At 33.9% G+C, this 27,977-nt stretch overlaps 1 protein-coding gene across 1 annotated transcript; it reads left to right on the top strand.

The window, feature by feature from the left end:
- The first annotated feature begins 22,194 nt into the window (after positions 1 to 22,194).
- Positions 22,195 to 23,139, top strand: LOC127558100 (olfactory receptor 51F1-like). The gene has a single exon (XM_051991326.1). The coding sequence runs from the start codon at positions 22,195 to 22,197 to the stop codon at positions 23,137 to 23,139; it is 945 nt and encodes a 314-aa protein (XP_051847286.1).
- Positions 23,140 to 27,977: the final 4,838 nt, after the last annotated feature.

Raw genomic sequence — 27,977 nt, 5'->3', positions numbered from 1 at the left:
TTATGACTCTAGTTGTACTCTTTGTGCCTTTGCCCATATCCATATCATACTCCTTAAGGCAGACTATCATTCTGTGCAGAGAATCTCTAAAAAATAAAGTTTTAGATGAGGAATTATAGAGGTTAGCAATCCCAGGAACAAAGAAGGAATACTACATTAAAAATAACACAAATACTTCATTTTGCCCTTTATCAACAATTTTGGAAAGTTATCCCAAAGTCATTTGATTTTGAAGAAGTCACAAGATTACTTCCCCTGCTTCCTATCATTTGACTTTAGGTATGTCACTAGATTACCCCTCTCCTTACCTGAGCTGTCTGTTGTCTATCAATAAAAGCAGGGCTCTCAATTCCCTTTATCCCCTCCAAATTGTATATCAATAGTGTAGAAACCAATGGTCATTGTTCTAGTGCTACAGAAAATCTTGGGTTTCTGCAACTGTATGTCTTGCTAAATGATTTATTTGTCTGGATGAAACTTTGTTTCTTTATTCCACTGTATCAAAAGATACAAATCAATGGGTTTGTTTTGCTTAATTATATTTGTTTGAAAGAGTGTGCTTTTTAAATAGCTTTTTATTTAGAAGTTATGTGCATGGATAATTTTATAGCATTGACAATTGCCAAACCTTTTGTTCCAATTTTTCCCTCTTTCCCCTCACCCACTCCCCAAAATGGCAGGTTGACCAATACAAGTTAAATATATTAAAGTATAAATTAAATGCAAAATAAGTACACATGTCCAAACAGTTATTTTGCTGTACAAAAAGAATCAGACTCTGAAATAGTGTACAATTAGCCTGTGAAGGAAATCAAAAATGCAGGTGGACAAAAATAGAGGGATTGGGAATTCTATGTAATGGTTCTTAGTCATATCCCAGAGCTCTTTCGCTGGGTGTAGCTGGTTCAGTTCATTCCTGCTCCATTGGAACTGATTTAGTTCATAAAAGTGTGCTTTTTTACTGAAGGTGTCTTTTTTTTTAGAGGGGGGAGCTGAAGGTAATGTTGCTCATCTAAAAAGAAAAAAAGAAAAAGAAAGAAAAGCAGATCACCAGTACATTTTTTAAATGTAGCAAAGAATATAAAAGGAAGTTCTTTAGGAAACATAATCAAGAAACAAAATTTAATTTTTTATACTTTTTATTTAAAAAACTATGCATAATAAAGATTAATGATTTCAATTTCACTCTCAGATATTGCCTGTTGTCTTCTATTTAAAGAAAGGAATGGAGGTTCAGGGTTAGATTATTAGCTTTTCATATTATCTACTCTCTTTATCTTAAATGATGTCCCTACATTGATATTAAAGAAGGCATGAGTGTATTAGGAGAGAAGAAATGATAGCATTCCAATATAATAGAATTGTATAGTTTTCAGGAACTTTGGAAATTCTACAATATAATATAATCTGCCCTCACATTGGAATCATTCTGTAATATTTCACAAGCTGATTCTTGTTCAGGTACAAGTAGGTACTATTTATTATGCTTTTATTGAAAGAGCACTGGATTTACAGTTAGGTGTCAAAGATTTGAGCCCCATCTCTGTTCTTTTTGTCCTTTTTGACATTTCCATTCTCCATATTTCAGTTTCATTTCATCTTTCTTCCTTCCTTTCTTCTTTTCTCCCTCCCTCCCTCCCTTCCTTCTTCCTTACTTCTTTTCCTTTCTTCCTTCCTGCCTTCCTTCCTTTCTTCCTTCTTCCCTGCCTTCTTTCCTTCCTTTCTTCTTTCCTCTCTTTCTTTTCATTAAGGGAAGTGGCAAGTCTACATTAAGTCTACATGCTTTGGTAGATTCCTTCAAGTTTCATCTACTCTGATTTTGTTGCATTCTCACTTCTAGCTTTCTAGGATGTGGTAGTGAATAGGGCACTGAGATACACTGATTCTGTAACAATTCTCTATGTTGAACAACGTGGAGGAGAGACAGAAACTTTAGATAAGATAAGGTCCCTACATTTATGTTGCACATAATATAGTATGAGAGAATACATACATTCATTCAACAAGCAGATTTTTAAACTCTAAATATGAATTATGGTATAAAGCTTAAAGATTTTCTGCTAGCCACTTTTATTTGTGGAATACAAAACTATTTAATGAAAGCTTTGAGTTTTTGAGTAAAACATTTGAAGCTTCTGTTCTTATTCAGAGAGAAAGCAAGAAAGACAAAGACTGAAAGTGATTGCTTCAATACAGCACCAAATTAATTCTATGGTCCAGGAATACCTCTTTGTCTTTCCTTGACCTACTCATTTATTGGAAACACACTCTCATAATGCATTAAAAAGACAGCAGATCTTTAACTAGAGACGCAGCTTATTATAAACATACAGATGGTAAATAAGAAAGATTTTTAAAAGGCAGAAAAATCTTGAGATGATGATTCCAGTTCATTATGCAAAGATGCAAAGAAGAAAAGTAGAATGAATATTCACTAAATCAAAGTGTAACAGCATACTGTGTCAAGACAAATAATTCTCTAAGAACATCAGAGAACCAGACAAGGCTCTACTTGCTCATGATTTTATTAAATTTTGGGGTAACATTTCCATGCTCTTGCAATTACATGGACTTTAGTCTGGAAAACACTACTACCCCTGGGATTTCCATCTTGAGTGGCTTCCACCTTTTGTAATCCTCTCTTGCCTCCTTTCAGCTGGGGAACCACTGTATTGCCCAGAAGAATTCTTTACATATAAAGGGTTACACACTTTACAACAGCCCCAATTAGTTTTTATTTTAACTCTTATTTTCCTCTTACTTTCTCCATATATTTCATTTAAATAACAAGATTCAAGATACTTGGACATGCTAGTTAGACCATGGTGCTTTTGACATAAACCACCCATGGTGATTTATTAGGAGAAAGTTATTTCTAGTTACAGTATGACACAATGAAAAGCATAGCTGTCTTGAAGATGAGAGAGCATGAGGTTGATTTCCAGATCTTGTATTTACTACCTGAGTCACATGGTAAATCACTTAACCTTGTAATACTAATGAATCTAATTTTCCTATTCAAGAATGCAAAGATTGGGATACATGACCATGTTCCTTTTTATCTATAAATGAATAGTTATGAAACTATTTCCTTATTTACAGATATATTTTTGTCTGCTCTCCACATCCTTAACCCATCTGTCTCTGACCTCTTCAGATCATTTACAAATATGGTCTTACTTTTAGATCTAGTATTGTTCTTTCCCTTTATAAAAATCAGTGGTTCTCTATTAGTTACTATGGTCTAACTCTCTTGCTTGTAAATACTTCTGCAAAATGACAAGATTGGTATTTGTTTCATAATAAATAAAAATTACAATACTGTAACCTGAATTACTAAATCAATGATTATTTCTTTAATGAAAATAATAAAAGGATATATGAATCAAAAATACATGGTGAAAAATTGAAGTCAATATTTGATGGATTAGGTAGAACACTCAAATGATTTCTCATGTTTGGCACTGGATAACAGGCTATATGCCCTCTCTCCTTTTTCATTTGTGCAATTAGACTTGGAAAATTGAATTTTGAAAGAAAACTTTAAACTTTGAGGCTTTGACTCCCCTTCACACATCATTACAACACAAAGAAGGACAGAAAAGAAAAACAGTCTCCAGGTGCTTGCCTCTCTGACTTCATCCCTATACAAAAACTACTCTGGGAATAGATTTATTGTCAAGGACAGTCTTGTGTACTGCAGTTATGCCCTTGTCATAGCTCTTATCTATCCAAGAATGGTTCTACTCCCCTATCTGACAGGACCTGAGCCACAATTTTCAAGCTGTAAATACCAAAATAACTCCTCTCTCCCTGCCCTTTCTTTGAAGTAAAGATAACAGCTGTAAAATTAATTACACTCTCATTTCTGTATTTTGCTTGCTAAAAAACCTTCTATAAATGGTGTACCTCAGTTATACTGGACTGAATGCTTTGGAAATATATTCCCATTTCTGTCAGCTAGCTTAAACTCTCTACATTAAAAATTAAAAACAATCTCTTCTCAACTTAGTTTCTCTGGCATTATATTCCTTGCCTGAATCCCATTCTCTAATTAGATGATGTAGTGGATAAGAGTAGTAGATGTGAAATCTAGTTTTTCTCCTTACATTTAATTAAATTCTCATTTTGCCTTTGTTCTTCCTCATTCTGTCTATAAAAATTTCTGTCCTCAGTGAGGATACATAAAAAAAGTGTTTATTAATTATTTAATATATGCCAAGCGCAAAGTTACAAAGTTAACCTCAATTACTAGATTATACTATATTACTAGGGATACAAAACAAATAAAAAATTCCTGCTTTCAATAGTGTAATCTGTCAAAAACACTTAGTAATCACTTATTATGTGTCTAGCACTAAGATAAACACTATAGGATACAAATCCAAAATATTAGGTAGTAAGTTGCACAATGGATAAGGCTCTGGATTTGGAATCAAGAAAATCTGAGTTTAAATCCTATCTCAAACACTTACTGGCGATGTGATCTTGGACAATTCATTAAACTTCTTTCAACCTCTCTTTCCTCATCTATAAAAAAATGGACTTAATAATAGTACCTATTTTCTAAGGTCATTGGAAAGATTAAATGAAATATTATTTGTAAAATGTTTCAAAAACTTTAAAGCTTAATGTATATACTAGCTAATAATGGTATTCTTCTCAAGGAACTTACATTTTAAATGGAATTGATAGCAAATATATGTATGTATGTGTATGTATTTATATTTGCTGAAGATGGCCAGGTCCATCAGAAGTGATCATCATATAGTATGTTGTTGAAGTATATAAGGATCTCCTGGCCCTGCTCATTTCACTCAACATCAGTTCGTGTAAGTCTCTCCAGACCTTTCTGAAATCATCCTGTTGGTCATTTCTTATCAAACAATAATATTCCATAATATTCATATACCACAATTTATTCAGCCATTCTCCAATTGATGGGCATCTATTCAGTTTCCAGTTTCTGGCCACTACAAAGAGGGCTGCTACAAATATTCATGCACATACAGATCCCTTTCCCTTCTTTATGCTCTCTTTGGGGTATAAGCCCAGTAGTAACACTGTTGGATCAAAGAGTATGCACAGTTTGATAACTTTTTGGGCATAATTCCAAATTGTTCTCCAGAATGGTTGGATGTATTCACAATTCCACCAACAATGTATTAGTGTCCCTGTTTTCCCACATCCCCTCCAACATTCTGCATTATCTTTCCCTGTCATTCTAGCCAGTCTGACAGGTGCGTAGTTGTTGGAATCCTTACAAAGTGTTAACTCATTAGAGTTGATAGAGACAATAATTATCTAATTTAGCATGGTCTAGTATGATTGATATGATCTTAAAAGAATGTGTTATGGGCCAGAAGAAACAAGGTACTAAGTGGAACTGATAGAAACAATGCTTGTGTTCACACCTTTAGAGAGCTCATATAAGCAAGAAGCTCTTAGGGCAAGAGAGCACTCTGGGAGGACACCCATAATCTCACTCTCAGATCCCACAATCCCACTCAAATAGGAGGAGTCAACCTTTTACACCAAGCATAAATAGAGCTTCAGTGAGCCAGTCAAGTCAGTTTAGTTCGGAACATTGCCAAGAGTTGGAGAGGAGCACTCTGGGATATACAGAAGCCCACAAGCCCTCTCTCTCAGAGAGGAGCACTCTGGGAGGAAGCCCACAAGCCCACTCTTGGAGATGGAGTCAGATTCATTCCAACTTTCACCTTGGTGCTGGCTGGAGATATTTGGAAGAAGAGAAGCTGAAGTTGGCAGAGGCAAAAGATTAGCAACAAGAGCTCTCGGAACCAAGGAAAGCTGAGGCCCCTAAAAAAGCTACCTGGGCCCAAGGAAGGAGAAAATAAACATTTGCATTTTATCAGCTAGCTGCATTTGGAGTGATTATTACTTTTAGCTGAAACTAAGGCTGCCTCCAGAAAACCTCCCTGAGAAACCTGCTCCCAGAGAACCATTATATTAAAGAAGAGAACACCACACATAGTGGTATCTCAGAGTTGTCTTAATTTGCATTTCTCTGATTAATAATGACTTGGAGCATGTTTTTATTTGGCTAGAAATAGTTTCAATTTCTTCACCTGAGAATTGTCTATTCATATCCTTTGACCATTTATCATTCATTTATTTTTGATGAAATGACCAGAGCTGAACAGAAAATTTGATCTTCAAATATAGAACTCAAGAGAAGTATAAAATGTAAAAAGGGAAGAAAAAATATGTTTTTTAAAGGTTAAAATGTTTATATTGCTATGTGGGAAGTTGATATATTTAACTATTGATAAATGTATCTCTGTTATTGGTATACTTAGAAAGTATAGGTATAATTTGACTTTACTGTGATGATACAAAAATGAAACTAGGGATGGAAAGGAGATTGTACTGGAAGAAGAGGAAAGGGAAGGTAAAATGGGGTAAATTACATCACATGAAGAGGAAAAAAATCTAGTGTTGAGGGAAAAAAAAAAAAGGTGAGCATTGTATGAACTTTAATCTCATTGGATTTGGCTTGAAGAGACTCTCAGATATATTTAGTTTGATATACAAACTTGTTTCATCCTATAGGAAAGTAGGAAGAAAAAGGGGAAAGGAAAGGAGGAGGTAATAGAAGGAAGAACAGAAATAGAAGATGGAAGGAATAAGAAAGAGGGAGGGACTTAAAAGGGGAAGCAATATTGAGAGAGTTGGGGATCAGAAGCAAAACACTGGTGAGGAGGAAAAAAGGGAAAGGAAAGAGAAAAATATAACTTGGAGAAAATAAGATGGTGGGAAATAGAGAATAATTTTAACTGTGACTGTGAATGGGATGAACTCTTCCATAAAACAGAAGTGGATACCAGATTGAATTAAAAGCCAGAATCCCACAATATGTTATTTACACAAAACACATTTAAAGCAGAGTAATGCATACAGGGTAAAGGTAAAGGGCTGGAGCAAAATCTATTATGTTTCATCTGAAGTAAAACAAACAAACAAACGAACAATGAAAACAACAAAAACCAGGAATAGTGATCTTGATCTCAGATCAAGCAAAAGCAAAAAGAGATCTAAATAAAGGAGGTAAATAGGAAACTATGTCTTGTTAAAGGGTACCATAAATAATCAAGTAATATCTATACTAAACATATATTTTTCATTTAACAGCCATTACCTGTTCTGAGCCATGACCCTAGCCCTGAGGGAGGGCTCTCCCTGGCCCCTTTTACCCTGTTCTGCAATTGTCTGAAGGGGCTGGAGTAGGAATGGACTGAAAGAAGCTCTATGGAGGGTAATAAAAGTTGTGAGCAATATGCCTTTGGTGGTATAGCATCCAAATTACTAGAGAAGTTAAGAGAGTTGAAAGAAAAAATAAATAGCAAAACTATACTAGTGGGGGATCTCAACCTTGTTCTATCAGAATTAAATAAATCAAACCACAAAACAAATAAGGAAGAAATTAAGGAGGCAAATAGAATTTTAGAAAAATTATGTATGATAGACCTTTGGAAAAAACTGAATGGGAACAGAAAGAAATATACTTTTTTCTCAATAGTACATGGAACTGACACAAAAATTGATGATGTATTAGGGCACAAAACCTCAAAATCAAGTGCAGAAAAGTAGAAATAGCAAAATGCATCTTTTTCAGATCATGATGTAATAAAATTATGTGTAATAAAGGCCCAGGGAAAAGTAAACCAAAAATCAATTGGAAACTAAATTATCTAATCCTAAAGAATGAATGGATGAAACAACAAATCATAGAAACAATAGAGAATTTCATCCAAGAAAATGATAATAATGAAATATCATACCAAAATTTTGGGGATACAGCCAAAGCAGTTCTCACGGGAAGTTTTATATCTCTAGATGTTCACTTGCATAAAACAGAGAAAGAGAAGGTCAATAGTTTGGGCATGCAACTAAAAAAGGCTAAAAAAGAACAAATTAAAACCCCCCAATTAAATATCAAATTTGAAACCCTGAAAATAAAAAGGGAGATTAATTAAATCAAAAGTAAGAAAACTATAGAACTAGTAAACAATAGTAAGAATTGGTTTTATGAAAAAGCCAATAAAATAAACTTTTAATTAATGTTATCAGAAAAAGGAAAGAACTTTCCTTCAATGAAGAGGAAATTAGAGCATTAATTAGGAATTATTTTGCTCAACTGCATGCCAATAAATCTGATAATTAAGTGAAATGGATGAACACTCACAAAACATATTGACAGATTAACTGAGGAGGTTATAAATACCTTAAATAATTCCATTTTGGAAAACGAAATTGAACAAGTTATTAATCAACTCTTGAAGAAAAAATTTTCAGGAGTAAGTGGATTTACAAGTGAATTCTACCTAACATTTAAAGAACACTTAAGTTCAATTATTTAGAAAAATAGGGAAAGAATGTGTCCTACCATTTTCTTTTTATGACACAAATATGGTGCAGATACCTGACTAGGTAGGATCAAAACAAAGAAAATTATAGACCAATTTACCTATTCAATATTTATGTAAAAAATCTTAAATAAAATATTAGCAAAGAGATACCAGCAACTTATCTCTAGGATATTACATCATGGCCAAGTAGGATTTATACTTGGAATGCAGGATTAGTTCAATATTAGGAAAACTATTAGCACAATTGACCACATCAATAACCAAACTAACAAAAATCATATGGTTATCTCAATAGATGCAGAAAAAGCATTTGAGAAAATTCAACACCTATTAAATACACTATTCTTATTCCTATTAAATACATTAGAGAACATAGGAATAAATGAATTTTTTCTTAAAATGATCAGTAACTTCTATTTAAAACCATTAACAAGCATCTTATGTAATGGTGATAAACTAGAACCATTTCCAATAAGATTAGGGGTGAAACAAGGTTGCCCATTATCACCATTATCACTCAATATTGTATTAGAAACATTAGCTTTAGCAATAAGAGAAGAAAAAGAAATAAAAAAATTGGAATAGGAAAAAGGAATAAGGTAATAAGAAATTAGAATAAGGTAATCAATCTTTGCAGATTATATGATGGTATTCTTAGAAAATCTTAGACAATCAACTAAAAATTTAGTAAAAACAATACACAATTTTAGGAAAGTTGCAGGATACAAAATAAATCCATATATATCATTAGCATTTTTATATGTCACAACAACTCCAGCAGCAAAATATACAAAGAGAAATTCTCTTTAAAATAACTGTCAACAATATAAAACATTTGGGAGTCTATTTGCCAAGGCAAAATCAGGAACTATATGAACACAATTATAAAACACTTTCCATACAAAGTCAGATTTAATCAATTGGAAAAAATCAGGTTCTCACTGATGAACTGAGCTAATATAAAAATGACAATTCTACCTAAATTAATCCACTTGTTCAGTGCTATAACAATCAAACTGCCAAGAAACTACTTTACAGAGCTAGAAAAAATCACAAAGTTCATCTGAAAGAACAAAGTTTCAAGAATTTCAGTCGAATTAATTAAAAAATATAAATGAGAGTGGCCTAGCTGTATGAGACCTAAATCCATATTATAAACCAGCAGTCATCAAAATCACTTGATACTGGCTAAGGAATTGACTGGAATAGATTAGGTTTACAAGACACAATAGTCAATGACTATAGTAATTTAGTGTTTGATAAACCCAAAGACCCCAACTTCTGGGATAAAAAAAAATTTCTGGGAAAATATAAAATTATTATGATAGGACTTAGGCATCAACTACCTAATACTCTATCCCAAGATAAGGTCAAAATGAATTGATGTTTTAGATATAGAGTGACACTATAAGCAAATTAGAAGAACAAAGAACAGTCTACCTCTCAGATCTGTGAGTAAGAAAGGAATTTGTGGTCAATTAAATTTTTTATTCATTGCATTCTTTTCCCATTTTTTCCATTTCTTTTTGCAATGTTCTCATTTCATTTCCCCATTTTTCTTCTAACTTTTAAAAGATCCTTTATGCAATCTTCGAAAAAAGCCTTGTGAAATGGGGACCAGTTCATGTCTCTCTTTGGGGCATCTTCTGGAGTTGCTTTGCCTTTAGGAACCTCAGGTTTTGAGGTCTGTTCTTCTCTCTCTCACCATAAAAATTATCTATGGTGAGAGTTCCTTTTTTGTTTTTTTATTCTTCTTCTTCTTTTTTTTTTTTTTTTTTAAGGCTTGAGGTCTGTTCAATGCAAAGGAATGATAGCTGCTTTAATTTGTCCTGGAGTAGTTCTGCTGATTGATTTCCAGTGCTGGGTAATGATGGCTAGGTCCGGCATTCTTCTGGGGCTCAGTGGTTTACAACTGGAATTTGTGGTCAAAGAAGAACTAGAGTGCATTATGAAATGCAATATGAATAATTTTGATTATGTTAAATTAAAAAGTTTTTGTACAAACAAAACCAATGCAGAAAAGTTTAGAAGGGAAACAGAAAACAGAAAAAATTTACACCCAAGAGTTCTGATAAAGACTTCATTTCTAAAATATATAGAAAATTGACTCAAATTTTATAAGAATAAAAGCCATTCTTCAATTGATAAATTTTTAAAGAATATGAACAATTTTCAGACAAAGAAATTAAAACCATTTCTAGTCATATGAAAAAGTGTTCTAAATCACTATCGGTCAGAGAAATGAAAATTAAGAAAACTTTGAGGTACCATTATATACCTCTCAGACTGGCTAAGATGACAGGAAAAAATAATGATAAATATTGGAGGGGGTGTGGGAAAACTGGAACACAAATACATTGTTGGTGATCCATTCTGAAGAGAAAGTACTATGGAAGTATGTCCAAAGAGCTATCAAATTGTGCATACCCTCTGATCCAGCATGCATATGTATGTATGTTTGTATAAGTACCTCCTAGTTTAGTTGGTGAGATAAAAACCCATGTGTATGAAACATAACAATTTAAGGCAATATAGTATAAATCAATTGAGAGGTAAGGCAAAATAGTAAAAACAATTAAAAATTTGGAATTGAAAGAAATATGAGTTCAAATCTTGTTTCTACCATATGACAGGAGGTAAGCCAATTCTATGATTGAAATGCTTTTTAAATTAACTCTTATTAATATAAATAAGAAACTAGGGAAATAAGTGTGAAATAACTGTTTCATGTTACAAGAAAGAGGAAAGAGTAATGTGGACTGCAATTATCAGAGAAGGGTTGTCAAAAAACAAATACTTTATAGAATTACATAATGTTAAAATGGTCCCTATAAGTTATTCAATTTGAATGAAAAAGCAATTCTCTCCATGTTATTCCTGGCAAGTATTCATCCACCTTTTTTTAAAAAGATCGTTAATGACGAGGATGTCACCTAAGGCAGACCATTCCACTTAAAAATAACTCTGATTTCTTTTTCTTTATTTTTATCAAAACATAACTTGTCTCTCTTTACTTCATCACTTTCCATCATTCTTCCTTCCATCTTATGAGACCAGTGGGGAAAAAAATTCTAATTCCTTTTTTTTTTCATAATTATAACTTTTTATTGACAGAACCCATGCCTGGGTAATTTTTTTTACAACATTATCCCTTGCACTCACTTTTGTTCCGACTTTTCCCCTCCCCGCCCATGGCAAGCAGTTCTATACATGTTAAATATGTCACAGTATATCCTAGATACAACATATGTATGCAGAACTGAACAGTTCTCTTGTTGCACAGAAAGAATTGGATTCAGAAGGTAAAAAAACAAACAAACAAAAAACCCTGAGAAGAAAAACAAAAATGCAAACAGTTTACATTCATTTCCCAGTGTCTAATTCCTTTTTTACAAGATATTTAAGTAATCAAAAAAGTCAGCTATTAACCACCCCCAAACTCTTCATGTTTTTGTAAGATTGTTTGTGTCAGAATACACTGAATCCTGAACCAGAAATTTAGGAACCAATGAGGATTTATTGGGTTTGCCACCTAGGGATCCCCACCTGAACATGTGAGTACCCTCTAAAAACAAAAGGATGAAAATTGTTTATGTTTTAATTAGGCAGGAGAAAATTCAATATAGTACACCTCTTGACTGGACAGTGCTTATTTCTAGGGCAAGATTGGGGAAGTGTAACAGGAACACTTTTGCTAAGTTAACTATTTCTTGACCAAAGAGATAGGAAAGTCTAGATACTTGCATTTTTAGCAGTAAGGAAAGTCATAAGCAAAGGCAGAACTTTGATACAAAAAGGACCAGGGACAAAATAGAACTATAGACAAAACGGAGCTGCTTTCATTTTCTTGTCTACTCACACTTTCATGATCTTATCTATTAGCCCCACAATGAACTTCTGTTTTAAAATGTCCTCCATGTAACGTGGTTCCCAGAATTGATCTCAATATTTTAGGTATGCTATTCCCATAGTAGCATATTTTAGGTTTTTACTTATCCTCTATTTTTGAAGTCTATCTACTGATGCAGCCTGAGAACACCTGAGGTTTTTTTTTTTTTTTTTTTTCCTTGCTGTAGAGGCAGCTAGAAGGCCCAGTGATTAAAGTGCTAAATCTAAAGTCAGAAAGAGGAGACAAAATTCTACTTTAGATGCTGATTAGTTATCTGATGCTGGAGAAATCATTTAATCTTTATCTATCTGAGTTTCCTTACCTGTAAAATGGGATAATACCACCTACCTGTCAGTGTTGTAAGGATAAAATGACATAACATTCAAAAAGTTCTTTGCAATCCTTAATGCTATATAAATGCTAGCTGTTATTATACCTTATTATTGACTCAAATGAAACTTCTTGATATAAAATCCAGGGTTTCTTTTTTCATTTTTTTTGCTGAGGTAATTGGGGTTAAGTGACTTGCTCAGGATCACACAGCTAGGAAGTGTTGAGTGTCTGAGGTCGGATTTGAACTCAAGTCCTCCTGACTTCAGGGTTGGTGCTGTATCCACTGTGTCACTTAGCTGCCCCAGGGTTTCTTTTTTTAAATGCACTTTCCCTAATCTATATTTGTGTAGATTTTTAAAAAAGGCTTAGTGTAGAGCTTTTCCATGGTGAATTCCATCCATTTACTTTCAACCTATTTTATCTAGATAATAACAGTGTTTTTAGAATTTAATTCTGTTGTTCATGTTAGCTATTACTTTGGCCTTGTGCCAAATTAAAATTCAATAAGCCAAAATAAAATTCAATGTCTATGTCTTTATTCAAATTATTGGAAAAACATTTAAAAGTACAGAGCCAGAGATATATTGTTAAACATTTTTATTAATCCAAAGAAATACAACTGTATGGATCTTGTTGATCCCACCAGTTCATGAATTCACCATATGATATTACTATTTAGTTCATATATGTCCATCTGGTCTACAAGCATCCCTGAGAAACATGGACAAATGTTTTGCAGAAATCTCCATATATTTTGCCTGTGATATAACTCTTATCTAACATTCTAGCAATGTTTTTATCAAAAACATTCATATTTATGAATTATTATTAATTTTTAGTGAAAGGCAGCATTGAAAGAATTTTGAACTTAGAATCAAGAAGTCCTGGGTTCAAAATCTGCCTCAGAAATTAAATATTTGTGGGTCTCTGGATAAATCATAGCCTCTTTAAAAATGAATTTTCCTCTTCTATAATAATATATATTTTAATAATAATACAACACAGGTTTATTATATGAGAAAACATATACAAAACACTTTTCAAATCTTTAAGTATGCCAGAATTAACAGTTATTGAGTAAGCATTATATCTACTTCTGAATGATCAAATCATTCTTTCAATAGTACCTGTTGGAAAATTGAAAATAATTGTAGAATACAAAGTAGAATAGTTTGTGGAAGATAAATAAATTCAGAGTTAACAACAACAATAATTAGTATTGACATAGTGCTTTAAGGTTTGCAAACTATTTTACAAATATTATCTCATTTTTTTCAGATCTTCAGGATATGATATTATTATTATCTACATTTTACTTATGAGATTGCTAAGGCAGCTTGGAGAGATGAGTTGAGTGATTCAGATTTCCCTTTATTTTCCATTGTCATTGTCCTCTCTGTACCTTGGTAAATACATTATTCAGAGAGGGAAGAGAAGACTATTAGAAGTAAAAGAAAAAAGTGGAGAGAAGGAGATTAGATTGTAGCTAAAGAATTCAAGTCTAATGTAAAATGTAAAAAAATAAATAGAAAAGGTGATTACTAAGGAAAATTGTGTAGACATGATTCACCTTGACATCTTTATGGAACCCTTAAAAATCTGGTGCTCTGATGACTGTTTCAAATAGTTTTAGTGAAAAAGAGTCTGAAGAAAAGTGTCTCTGCCTTTCCCCTTAAGGTTTCCCCAAGGATTTTGCTGGTTCTCTATAAAGTTCCTCCCTGGAACAATAGTTCTAGTCCTTGTTTTTGCCATGTAAAGGCAGCACAAGGTAAAGAGAGACAGTTATCATCAAGAGGTGTTTGGAGAAAGAAACATTCCCATCAACAAATAGATGAAAAGAAAAGAGAGATAGGTAAGGCAAGGGGACTATTTCCTTACTCTGAGTTGTGGGAGAGAAAAAATTAAGAATGGCCTCACCCAATTTGTTTAAAAAAAAAAAAGACAAAACAAAAATTCTGAATCTCATATTAAATGACTCAATAGTCCCTAAGTAGCCCCTGAAGTTGATGCAGAGCTCCCTCTTTTCCCTTTCTTTACTCAGTCTCATTTAAGGCAAAATAATTGGAGCTTGTATCTCAAACACGAATTCTACTTCATGAATTGTATAAAGTAGAGTTAAAGGTGAAGTATGTCTCAAAATGATAACATCATGAGTGCTTGGTGGTATTCAGATCTATCAATTCCAAATACTCTTGGTCTACCAATTTCAGTAGCTATTAAAACCAGAGAAAAGTTGTAACTGAACAGGTAGAACGGAACAGAACAGAACAGAAATGCTTTCCTGTTTTCTCAAATCACTTCACTTTCCTTATCCACCTGTTTGCTCATGTCTGGGATTTCTTCTGTTAGGGATACAACCTATTCTACAGTTAAAGAGTTAATGTCAATCCTAAATATTCACTGGAAAATTAACACATTAATTGTAATCCTTTAAAAGACTTAAAGATTAGAATCAAATATCCATCAGGGGGGAAAGATCCATCAAAAATCATCTGGTTCAAATTCTCATTCCTTATTTGAACATGTCCAATGACAAAAACAAAACCAAAAAATTATAACTCACTACCTAATGAGGAAGCATACTCTATTCTTGAATGGTTCTGGTTATAAGCAAGTTCTTTATGTCATAGACATAAAAAAGTCTTCTGTCATATAGCTATCTTTCTCTCTTCAACAATCTTCTTCTTTTTGGCCCTAGTTTTCCCATTTGAGATCATGTGAAATACAGTTTTTCTCTTTCTCCCTCATGTCAGATTTTTAGATATTTAAAAACAGAAATCATTGAATCAGCAAAAGGCTTATATTACAAAGGGGAAAAGTATTTGCTTTTGAGTCTGATGAATCCTCATTCAATTATTTACTACCTGTGTGATGTTGGACAAATAAATTAATTTTTTGGCCTCAATTTCCTCATATTTACAGTAAGAATAGAGGAAAAGACTTTCTGAATTACCTTATAGATTTAAATCCGTGATCCTATGAGACTGTAATTATTAGAGTAGCAAGACATATGATTGGCATAACAAAGGGTTTAGAGCTGGGTGACACATAAGAAAACATAAATTCATAAAATCATAGATCTAGGGGGGAAGGAAATGTTCATTCCCATTTAGTAAATTTCCATTTAGTCAATGGGAAAAGTCAATAATGAATAAATATTTATTTAGCACCTACTATGTGCTAGGTACTGTTCAAAGTGCTTGAGATACAAATATGTAAAAGAGAATATGCGATCTTTAATCTCAAGGAGTTTATAATCTAATTGGGGAAAAAAGGAAACTGAAAAGTGTGCAGATGGGGGAGCTACCACAATGAATGATCTCTAGTGGGTTGGAGTTGTGAGAATCACTCAGCAAACACATAGACTAATAGTACTTCAGGCAGAAGGAAGATACTTTGAAGTTTGAGAAAATAGCATAAATGAAAATACAAAGCTAAGAAAGTCATGTGAGAAGGTGGTAAGAAGGTTAATTGATTTGAAGGAAGAGGAATGTGTGAAAGAAAGGAGCAATTCAGTGTGATGGACAAAGATATGGGCATAACAAGATCATTGAAGGAAACTGAAGTTCAATGGAGTAAAAAGAAATTGAAAGAGTGACAAAAGATGTTATAAGAAATGTGAGCAGCTATTTGCTGGACAGCCTTTACCAAACCTTTAAGGGGTTTGGCTTTTCTATGTCAGAATCTAAAACTTAACAACACATTGAAATCAATTGTGATCACAAAAAAATTTTTTTAATTAAAAATAAGAATAGTATCAGCCTATTCTATGAGTGATGATATGTAAACTTCTGAGTTGAGTTGAAAACATAGAGTTACCAGATGTTCTGTGAGTAGAAAACCAGAGTTGTCTCCCACAACAGTAATAAAGTGTTATAGAAGGCTAGTATGGGCAGAATTCTATTAAAATTATTATTAATTATTATTAAATTATTAAATATTAAAATATTACTATTATTTAAAATTAAAAACAAAAATGTTTATTTAGGAATTTCCTATACATCCAGTCCCTATCCCTACTCCATTTCCTAAATTCTTCCTTTATTTTTTCACTATTCATTCAGATATTTAATGCTATTCTGTGGTCTAAAGCAAAGAAACCTGAACTGAAAGACAAGAGATAATAACTCTGACCTGACAGACCCAGATATCCCTTCTAACTTTGTACTATAAGTGTATACATTTAACTTATATTTTTTAATCTTCCTATCTCCTATCTGACATAATATGAAGTCTTACTACATTTGTATAGCATTCCTTTTGCTCTGATATCATAAGATGAGGAATGAACAACAAAGGGAAATAGAGTTGTCCATGTGACAAGTACTACGGTACTCAGATAAGTGATGCAACAAATCAATCAATAAGTATTTATTAAGAACCATTAAGTGTCAGGTACTTTGTGCTGGGAATTCAAATAATAAAAACATATACTATTCACTAAAGGAATTTATATTCTAACAGAAGAGATAATATGCAATATACAAGTATATGCAGAATAATTCCTGATTCTGATCCCAGTACTCTATCCACTGAACCAGCTAGTTACCCCAGTAAAAATAAATATGAGGTAGCTAAATAAAAGACATACAGGTAATCAGCAGTTATAAGGGATCAGAAAATGCTTTGTGTAGGAAGTAGCACTTGAACTAAGTCATACAGGGAGAGAGAGAGAGAGAGAGAGATTTTGAAGCACATGTGAAGAGCAAGAACAGTCCTGTCTTGGAGGATGGATGGCATTAAGTCATAGAGATGGAAGATATAGTGCTATGTCCAAAGAACAGAGATGCCAATTTAGTTAGATTTAATAGTTCAGGATGACATTCTATCAAAAAAACATTTCTTAAACATCTGCTATGTGCCAGGCACTATACTTATTACTGAAAAAAAAAAGCATAAAAAATTCCTGTCTCTTAGAAGTCCATAATCTAATAAACTATATGAGCCTGAAAAGAAAGGTTAAGGTTGTATGGTAAAAGATTTTATTTTTAAAGTTTTTATATATCTTCTACTTTGATGAAAATTCCATATTATTTTATATTCATAGATAAACAATCATTCATAAAGCATTTTTTTCTTTCTTTTTGCCAGCATCAACCCATGACTTGCTTCATTCTGAGTTCTTGTGTTCCTTTTACTGCTTTCCTATTGTCTTTTTCTTTTCAAAAAGACCGTACCTTATATGTTTGTGCTTTGGTTCATTTTTTTTTTTTTTTTGCAAAGTCAAGGGAATCATAAAACATGTCAAAGTCTATTGTTTTGCCACCACCAAAATGGATTCTGAATCCAAAGAAAAAAATGACAGTGTAAGGTACTATGGCATACCCAGGATGAAGGACATCAATTAACCTTTAATTTCTGTTGAAGTATCTTTGTCATGAACTTCCTAGTTCTGAAGGTTATAGTGTGATCTCTAGTGGCTGATTCTTAAAGCGCAGGGAAGAGAGTAAAAGATTTTAAAAGACAAACAAGGGAATTTATATTTTATTTTAGAAGAAATAGGAAAATCTGCAGATTTGCATTGTCAGATCTACCCTTTAAGAAAATCACATTAGTAGCTGTGTGAAGCATAAATTCAAGCCGGGGGAGATCTGAAGCAGAAATAATAGCAAAGTTAGATTATTTCTTCTTGATGCGGTTTGAGTAGTTTCAATCCTAGGGGTCAAGAGGTTGGTGGCAATAAGAGAGTTGTTAGGAATTCTCTTTTAATCGGCCACAAGTTTAGAGTGAAAGAATTCACTCATTCCCGAATTATTAGTTGCAAAATGAAAGTTTATTGTTGGATAGAAATCAGTCTATCAAGAGAGTGACTTCTACAGTGACAGATCTATTGGAAAATGGAGTTTTGATACTGAGAATACTTTCTCAGTGGGCAGAAGGGTCCTAGCAGCTGAGTGAGGTATCTAGGTCCATCGACAAAGATCTTTGTTGAAGGGACCTGTTACATTGGGTATCTTGGTGGGGGGCTGGGACAGCCTGAGCAGATCAGAGCAGGTGAGGGAGCTGGGGCAGCCTGAGCTGGTTAGACCAGGTGAGGATTAGGACAGCCCGGATATCCTATTGGAATTAACAACACTTCAAAGGGGTGCTTTTTGATCAGGATTTCTAATTGAATCATCCTGGAAAGATAACTTGTCTAGGGAAGATATGCCCAGGAAGAATCTGAAAGGGATCACAGGTCAAAAGGAAATACAGTTTCTTAAAGGGAACACAACCTGCTTCATTCTGAACCTGGCTTCCAGGATGTAAAGCTTATCTATAAATTTCAAAGGACCTAATGATTCAAACAAAAATTGCTATTGATATGTAGTAGGTGGATAATCAATAATTATTTATTTAATTCAACAATTCTATTCAACAAGATTTTATTGAGGGATAAATTATTATATTATATCCCAGATGCAAAGTACACTACTTATAGGAAAAGGATATTAACAACAAAAATTAGCATCAACACAATTCTTGTTAAGGTTTGCAAAGTTCTTTACAAATGTCTTATTTTATTATCAAAACATTGGCAGTTAGGTCCTGTTATGATTCTCATTTTCAGATGAGGAAATGAAGGCTAGATAAGTCAGATGACTTGTCCTTAAACTTGTCATTGCCATGAAGTTATTAAATAATTAAGGCTGAACTTGAGCCCAAATCTTGATTTTATTTTCATTATTCTATATCTACTGCCTTATGTAGGTGCTTAGCTATATCTAACTTTTATATAGTTCTTTAAGATTTATAATTTATTTCATATTATTATTACATTTGATCATTTGCTTTTCAATTGTTTTAGTCATGTCCAACTTTTTTGTGATCTCCTTTGGGGTTTTCTTGGAAAAGATACTGGAGTGTTTTTCATTTCCTTCTTAGTTTATTTTATACATAGGGAACTTACTAGCTGTGTGATTCTTTGCAAGTCACTTGATCCTGTTAAAGTGACTTGCCAAAGGTCACACAGTTAAGTATTTGAGGACCCAATTAAAAAATTTTTTTAATAACTTTTATTGACAGAACCCATGCCAGGGTAATTTTTTACAGCATTATCCCTTGCATTCACTTCTATTCCGATTTTCCCCCTCCCTCCCTCCACCCCCTCCCCCAGATGGCAAGCAGTCCTTTACAAGTTGAATAGGTTACAGTATATCCTAGATACTATATATGTGTGCAGAACCGAACAGTTCTCTTGTTGCACAGGGAGAATTGGATGCAGAAGGTAAAAATAACCTGGGAAGAAAAACAAAAATGCAAGCAGTTTATATTCATTTCCCAGTGTTCTTTCTTTGGGTGTAGCTGCTTCTGTTCATCTTTGATCAATTGAAACTGAATTAGCTCTCTTTATCGAAGAGATCCACTTCCATCAGAATACATACTCAAACAGTATCGTTGTTGAGGTATATAATGATCTCCTGGTTCTGCTCATTTCACTTAGCATCAGTTCATGTGAGTCTCACCAGTCCTCTCTGTATTCATCCTGCTGGTCATTTCTTACAGAGCAATAATATTCCATAACGTTTATATACCACAATTTACCCAACCATTCTCCAGTTGATGGGCATCCATTCATTTTCCAGCTTCTAGCCACTACAAACAGGGCTGCCACAAACATTTTGGCACATACAGGTCCCTTTCCCTTCTTTAGTATCTCTTTGGGGTATAAGCCCAGTAATAGCACTGCTGGATCAAAGGGTATGCACAGTTTGATAACTTTTTGAGCATAGTTCCAAATTGCTCTCCAAAATGGCTGGATGTGTTCACAATTCCACCAACAATGTATCAGTGTCCCTGTTTTCCCACATCCCCTCCACCATTCCACATTATCTTTCCCTGTCACTCTAGCCAATCTGACAGGTGTGTAGTGGTGTCTCAGAGTTGTCTTAATTTGCATTTCTCTGATTAATAATGATTTGGAGCATATTTTCATATGTCTATAAAGTTTCAATTTCTTCATCTGAGAATTGTCTGTTCATATCTTTTGACCATTTATCAATTGGAGAATGGTTTGATTTCTTATATATTAGAGTCAATTCTCTATATATTTTGGAAATGAGACCTTTATCAGAACCTTTGACTGTAAAAATGTTTTCCCAGTTTATTGTTTCCCTTCTAATCTTGTCTGCATTTGTTTTGTTTGTACAAAAACTTTTCAATTTGATATAATCAAAATTTTCTATTTTGTGGTCAATAGTGATCTCTAGTTCTTCTTTGGTCATAAATTCCTCCTTCTTCCACAGATCTGCGAGGTAAACTATCCTATGTTCTTCCAATTTATTTATAATCTCATTCTTTATGCCTAGGTCATGAACCCATTTTGACCTTATCTTGGTGTATGGTGTTAAGTGTAGGTCAATGGCTAGTTTCTGCCATACTAATTTCCAATTTTCCCAGCAATATTTGTCAAATAATGCATTCTTATCCCAGAAACTGGGAGGACCCAATTAAATTAAAGAAGATGAGTCTTCCTGACTTCAGGTCTGGTACTCTACCCATTGTATCATCCCCGTTTGATCATAGTAAGGCCTTAATAGATGTTTATTGCTTGATTGCTTCTTGCTGAGAGACAGGCATAGTCACTAATGAGATACAAATGAAAAAAAAAAAAAACCCACAAAAGTATCTTCAAGTCCTGCATATTCTTCTTGTGGAAAATAATATAATGATAGTAAATACAAAATATGTATCAAGGAAATACTTAGAAGGACAAGGGATAGTATTAATAATTAGTGGGATCATGGAAGATTTCTAGTAGGAGGAAAAACTTCATTTATGCTCTAAAGTAAGATATGACAGAAATGAGGAGGCAGAGAAGTTATAGAATCTTACCTGTACAAAGGTTGAGAGATGAAGAACAAAACACTGAATATATTAATTCAGCCATCAAGACTGATCTCTCTGAACTAAAGGATCCCAATTGTGCTAGTGAAGGAATTGTGATACCCAGGTCAGTGTCTGGAAGCAGGGAGAGAAAGTAGTACATTGGCTCATGGAGGTTCTTCTCAGTGATCACTACATGTGTGATCATAGCAATCCCTAAGAGGGCTAGCAACAAAAATCCAGATATGAAAAATTCAAGCCCTGGAATGACCATCTGGGGGAATGTAGGGGAAGCAAAAGAAAGCATGAATTTAAAGCTGAAAGAGGCCTTGGAGACCCTCAAGATTATCCCTTTTTCTTTACAGATGATAAAATCAAGGCTTCTTTGTGTAATTGTAAAACTACACTTCATTGTGTAGTTGTAGTGATTTACCTAGTATCACATAAGTAAGGGTTTGAGTAAGTATTTGAACTTAGGTTTTCCTGATTGTAAAGCCAGAACCATCCCACACGTCAACACACACACACACACACACACACACACACACACACCCCTTAGATGCCTATGTCAGAATGAGAAGTTAAATCAGTCTGGAAAACTATTTTGGAGAAAGATTGTGGGAGAGTTTTAAATTATATTTTCTCCTGGGAACAATAGGTAGCTACTGAAATTTCTTGAAGAGAGAAAAGAATTAAGATAAACTTAAGGGGAAATCATTACTGTTCATCATTACAGAATCTGCGCTTTCTAACTGAACGTGGAGTCGTCAGATCAATATGCCATCTCGGAGTAACATCACTTCTTCTACCTTCCTCCTGACGGGTATTCCAGGGCTTGAAGTTTTTCACATCTGGATCTCTATCCCTTACTGCTGCCTCTGTATTGTGGCCCTCTTAGGGAATGCTATGATCATGTATATAGTGATGACTGAGCAGAGTCTCCATGAGCCCATGTACTACTTTCTCTCTATGCTGTCAGCCACTGATCTGGGAATCACAATTTCTTCCTTGCCTACCACAATTGGGGTTTTTTGGTTCAATGCCAGGAAGATCAGTCTTGATAGCTGTATTGTACAGATGTTCTTCCTTCATGGCTTCACACTTATGGAATCCTCTGTGCTTCTGGCCATGGCCTTTGACCGCTTTGTTGCCATATGCAAACCTCTGAGATACGCTACCATTTTAACTAACTCCAGAATTGTGAAAGCTGGGTTAGGGATTTTTGTGAGGATGTTAATCAATCTGATGCCCCTCCTCTTGCTCCTCAAGAGGTTGTCATTCTGCGGTACCAATATCCTCTCACACTCCTACTGTTTCCACCCAGACGTAATTAAACAGTCTTGTACAAGCACCAAGATCAACAGCATTGTCGGACTCGTTGCTCTCATCATGACCTCAGGCATAGACATTCCATGCATCATTCTCTCCTATGTGCTGATTATCAAGTCCATCCTCAACATTGCTTCTCCTGATGAGCGGCACAAGGCCTTCAGCACCTGCATTTCCCACATAGGAGCAGTTGCTATCTTCTATATCCCTTGGATCATTCTAGCTCTTGTGCACAGATTTGGCCACAATTTCCCTCCTTACGTTCATGTGCTATTGTCAAATCTCCATTTCCTCTTTCCTCCTGTACTTAATCCAATCATCTACAGTGTGAAAACCAAGCAGATCTACAGAGTCATTCTCAAATTTTTCCGAATAAATGGTTCAAGGCTGTAACCATTCTGGGGGTATATGAAGTAGAGTGACCAGTATGGAGATGTGAACTCTCCATCTACCGAAAAAGAGTCAGAGATCTTAAAATTCAAATTCTGCATCTGTTATGTGTTATCTATGAGATTTTAAATGGATCACTATATCTGGATTTCAATTTCCTCAGCTATAAAATGAAGAGAATAGATTAGATGATCACTAAGTTCCCTTCTACTTCTAAATATATGATCCATTAATTTGCACCAATTAGTCTCTAGGATCCTTTGGTTGTTTTTCCATTTGCCATGATCCCTAAATGGTTTCTCTGCATTAAATCCTATACTTATTTTCTATCTTGATTTATTTCTATTTATTTGCTGGGCTGCCAAATTCTCTCTGTTACTCAGGAGTCTCACTCTTCCCTATTAATACTATTCTTCCTGCTATTTTATCATATTCATATTGAATGGAAAGGGATAGAAGTGATTTTTCTATAATTAAACTGAAAATTATTATTCCCTTACTTCTGACTCTCCAAACAAACTGCTTGTGAGTACAATGGCAGAATTGGTTGCCACACTTCAAGTCATCTCATCCCCCACCACTACTGATAAGAAAAGACTTCAGTTCTTTATAACTGTTAGTGTCAGATCACTGAGGATTTATCCATCTTTTAAAATAAAATTGAGACTAAAAGCAACAAATGCTCAGCTTAGGAATTATTTGGAGCAAATAATAATTTTAAACACAGAGACAAGATGGCAGAGTACAGGCAGGAACTCCCCAAATTCCCCCAAAACTGCTCCAAATTCCTTTAAATAATGACTCTAAACAAATTTTAGAGCATCAGAACACTAAAAAAGATGGAGTAGAAGATTTTTCACATGAAGACAATTTAGAAGAGCAGCAGAAAAGAACAATTTGGAGCTATGCTCAAAGGAATATCAAATTAAACAAACCATTTAATCTAGTAGTGTCTCTAATGGGTATGTATCTCAAAGAGATCATTAAAAAAAGGAAAAGGACCAACATTTTAAAATAATTATAACTTTGTAATGACAGTACATATGCATGGGTAATTTTTTACAACATTATCCCTTGCACTCACTTCTGTTCCGATTTTTCCCTTCCCTCTCTCCACCCAACTCCCCTAGATGGCAGGCAATCTTATACATGTTAAATATATTATAATATATCCTAGATACAATATATGTTTGCAGAACCGAACAGTTCTCTTGTTGCACAGGAAGAATTGGATTCAGAAGGTAAAAATAACCTGGGAAAAAAACCAAAAATGCTAACAGTTTATACTCATTTCCCAGTGTTCCTTCTCTGGGTATAGCTGATTCTGTCCATCATTGATCAATTGGAACTGAATTAGATCTTCTCTTTCTTGAAGATATCTACTTCCATCAGAATACATCCTCATACAGTATTGTTGTTGAAATGTATAATGATATCCTAGTTCTGCTCATTTCATGAGCATCAGTTCATGTAAGTCTCTCTAAGCCTCTCTGTATTCATCCTGTTGGTCATTTCTTACAGAACAATAATATTCCATAACATGCATATACCACAATTTATCCAGCCATTCTCCAATTGATGGGCATCCATTCATTTTCCAGTTTCTAGCCACCACAAAAAGGGTGCTACAAACATTTTGGCACATACAGGAAGGACCAACATTTGCTAAAATGTTTGTAGCAGCCTTTTTTGTAGAGATAAATAGCTGGAAATTGAGTTGGTACTTATCAACTAAGGAATGATTGAATAAGTTATGATGTAGGAAGATAATGGGATATTATTTGTTCTATAAGAACTAAGAAGCAGACTAATTTCAGAAAAGTCTGGAAAAACTTACATAAACTGATACTAAGTGAAATGAGTAGAACCAAGAGAATACTGTACACAACAACAAGATTATATGATGATCAACTGTGATGAGACTTGGCTCTTTTAAACAATGAGGTGATTCAAGGCAATTCCAATGACTTGTGATGGAAAGAGCCATCCATATCTAGAGAAAGAACCATGGAGAATGAATATGGATTAAAGCATAGTATTTTCAACTTTCTTTTTGATTGTTTGCTTTTTTATTTCTTTCACCTTTTGATCTGATTTTTCTTGTGCAGCATGATGAATATGGAAATATGTTTAGAAGAATTGCACATGTTTAATCTATATTGTATTGCTTATAGTCTATGAGAAGGGGTGAAGGGGAAGGAGAAAAAGTTGGACCACAAGGTTTTGCAAAGGTGAATGTTGAAAACTATGGTAAGATAAAAAGCTATTAAAATGAGGAAATTTTTAAAAATGTAAAAAAAAGAAATTATCAAGAAAAATGTCCTGACATTTTAGAACCAGAGAGTAATATAGAAATTGGAAGAATCCATAGATTACCTCTTGAAAGAGATCTCAAAATGAAAACTTCCAGGAATATTACAGTCAAATTCTGGAACTCCCAGGTCAAGGAAAAAAATATTGCAAACATCCAGAAAAACAACAACAACAAAAAAAACAAAAAACAATTCAAATGTAATGGCACCACAGTTAGGATAATACAAGATTTAGCAGCTTCTACTTTAAAGGATTGAAGGGCTTCATATTCACCTCACACCTGTGAAGGACTATATATACACTCCTGTCATAATAATGAGAAAGTTCCAATGAGTTACAAGTATCATTCTTCCATGTAGGAATGTGAACAGATAAACTTTATTAAATCCCTAATGATATCACTTTCCTAATTACATTTTTATGCTCCTCCTAAGTCTTATATTTGAAAATCAAATTTCCTATTCATTTCTATTCTTTGCATCATGAATGCTTGAAAATCCTCAATTTCATTGAATGCCCAACTCTTCCCCTGAAGAATTATATTCTATTTTGCTGGGTAGGTGATTCTTGGGAGTGGGTTCTCTAGAAATAACTGATTCTTTTCTGTATCACAATCCTGCATTTTTTGGATTTACTTCCATATTTTCTCCCTACTTCCCCAATCCCCTTATTGAGAAGTCAAGTAATTTGATATGTTATACATATGTAGCCATGCAAAACATATTGTAAAAGAAAACATAGACCAAAATAAAAGTTCAAGAAAAATGAAGTTTAAAAATGGATGATTTTATCTGTATTCAGATTCCATTACTTCTTTGGTAATGGATAGCATTTTTCATTACAAGTTCCTCAGAGCTGTCTTGGATCATTGTTTTGCTGAGAATAGTGATTAGCCCTTTTTAGGAGTACTTAGCTACTTTCAGTGTTTACCTGTCACTCAACTCTCACCTCTTGCTACAAGAAGCAGTAACATATATAGTAGTCATGACCATCTTGACAAAGGGTGCTATAAACCAGGTTGAAGGTAATCAACACAGCTCAAATAACATTATTGAGTTAGAAGGATTTACCCTTGCATGTGAAGATGTCTCCTGGAAGAATTTAAGGATGAGAATAATGTGTTCTAATGTCCACAAAGGTGCTTGAAGAAGGTGCTTAAAGATTAATCACACATAGATACCAAGGTCATCCACTGCATACCGGACATCATTTGTCATCTTGACTTTTGTCTTGCCACTGAATTGTGATGGCTCTGGAAGAGAAGGTGAGGCTAAAAACTGCAATTTTGCTTCATTCAAATCTAATTTATGCTCAAATCAATATCACTCTCTGATGTGATTGATAGTCTTTAAAAATGAAACTCAACAACCACAATGATACTCATTGATTTTCTATTTTGAGGTGATGTCTCCTAATCCACTTACATGTTTAAGCTGGACAACGGACATGTATAGTCTCATACAAATTGCATTTCTTTTAATGAAAGGTCACAGGCTTAGCACAAGTATCTTTTTCTCTCAAGCATAACATTTATTACATTTATTTTGATATCTTCTCATTTCATTGTTATATAGGTATCTCACTTGGATGGAAGAATTGTTTTTTCAAATACACATATAATTTTTTTTTTAACATTCATTTTGTAAGATTTTGTATTCTAAATTTTTCTCCCTCCCTTCCTTACCTCCCCCTTTCCCAAGACAGCAAACAATCTGATAAAGGTTAAATAGTTGCAAAACCTTTTAAGCATATTTCCAATGAAGAATTTGAATATTTATCTGTAAAAGTTCAGTTCCTCCTTGATATCCCCTAAATGCTTTTTTTTTTTAAATTTTCCTTTTATCTACAACTATCATCTCTAAAGTTTACTGTCTGTGTGATCTTGAATACAAAAGGCATGAATCATCACTGTTAGGTACTGAGTTTTAGAACATTGCCTGTAGCTTCCCATGCTTTGAATAAGCCAATGATGGGATCTGTTCCAAAACTTCAGATATGCTTCCTAGATCCAATGACCCTTTCTCAGTTCTCATTCTTTTTTGATCTCTCTTTAGCTTTTGACATTAATGATCACTTTCTTCTAGATATTTCTCTCAGGTTTCAGGACACCATTGTCTTTTGGTTCTTTTCTTCCAACTATTCCATCTCTGTCTCCTTTGTGGAATTCTTATCCAAAACGTGGCAATCAAGCATTAGTGTCCAATAGGACTCGGTTCTGGGTCCTTTTCTCTTCTCCCTTTATTACTGCATTTGATTAATTCATTAGTTCCCATGAATTTGTTTAAAAAAACATTGGCCCATAGGTTTCTACTTGTTTCTCACCTCCAGCATCATTCACATTGAACTGAAGAAAAACATAAATTAGTTCTAAATTTGACATTAACTTATCATGGGAGTCAGGCAACTTCCTATCTCAGGGCTTCAGTTTACATAAATTAAAGTTTTCATTAGATGATTCATAAGGTTCCTTTCATATCTGATATATGTACTAGCATTCTTTGAACTATGATCTAAGAGTGTCAATTGGG

This window comes from Antechinus flavipes, chromosome 3 (genome assembly GCF_016432865.1).
Source record: "Antechinus flavipes isolate AdamAnt ecotype Samford, QLD, Australia chromosome 3, AdamAnt_v2, whole genome shotgun sequence".
Classification (NCBI taxonomy): domain Eukaryota; kingdom Metazoa; phylum Chordata; class Mammalia; order Dasyuromorphia; family Dasyuridae; genus Antechinus; species Antechinus flavipes.
This window is presented reverse-complemented; position numbering and strand designations above follow the sequence as displayed.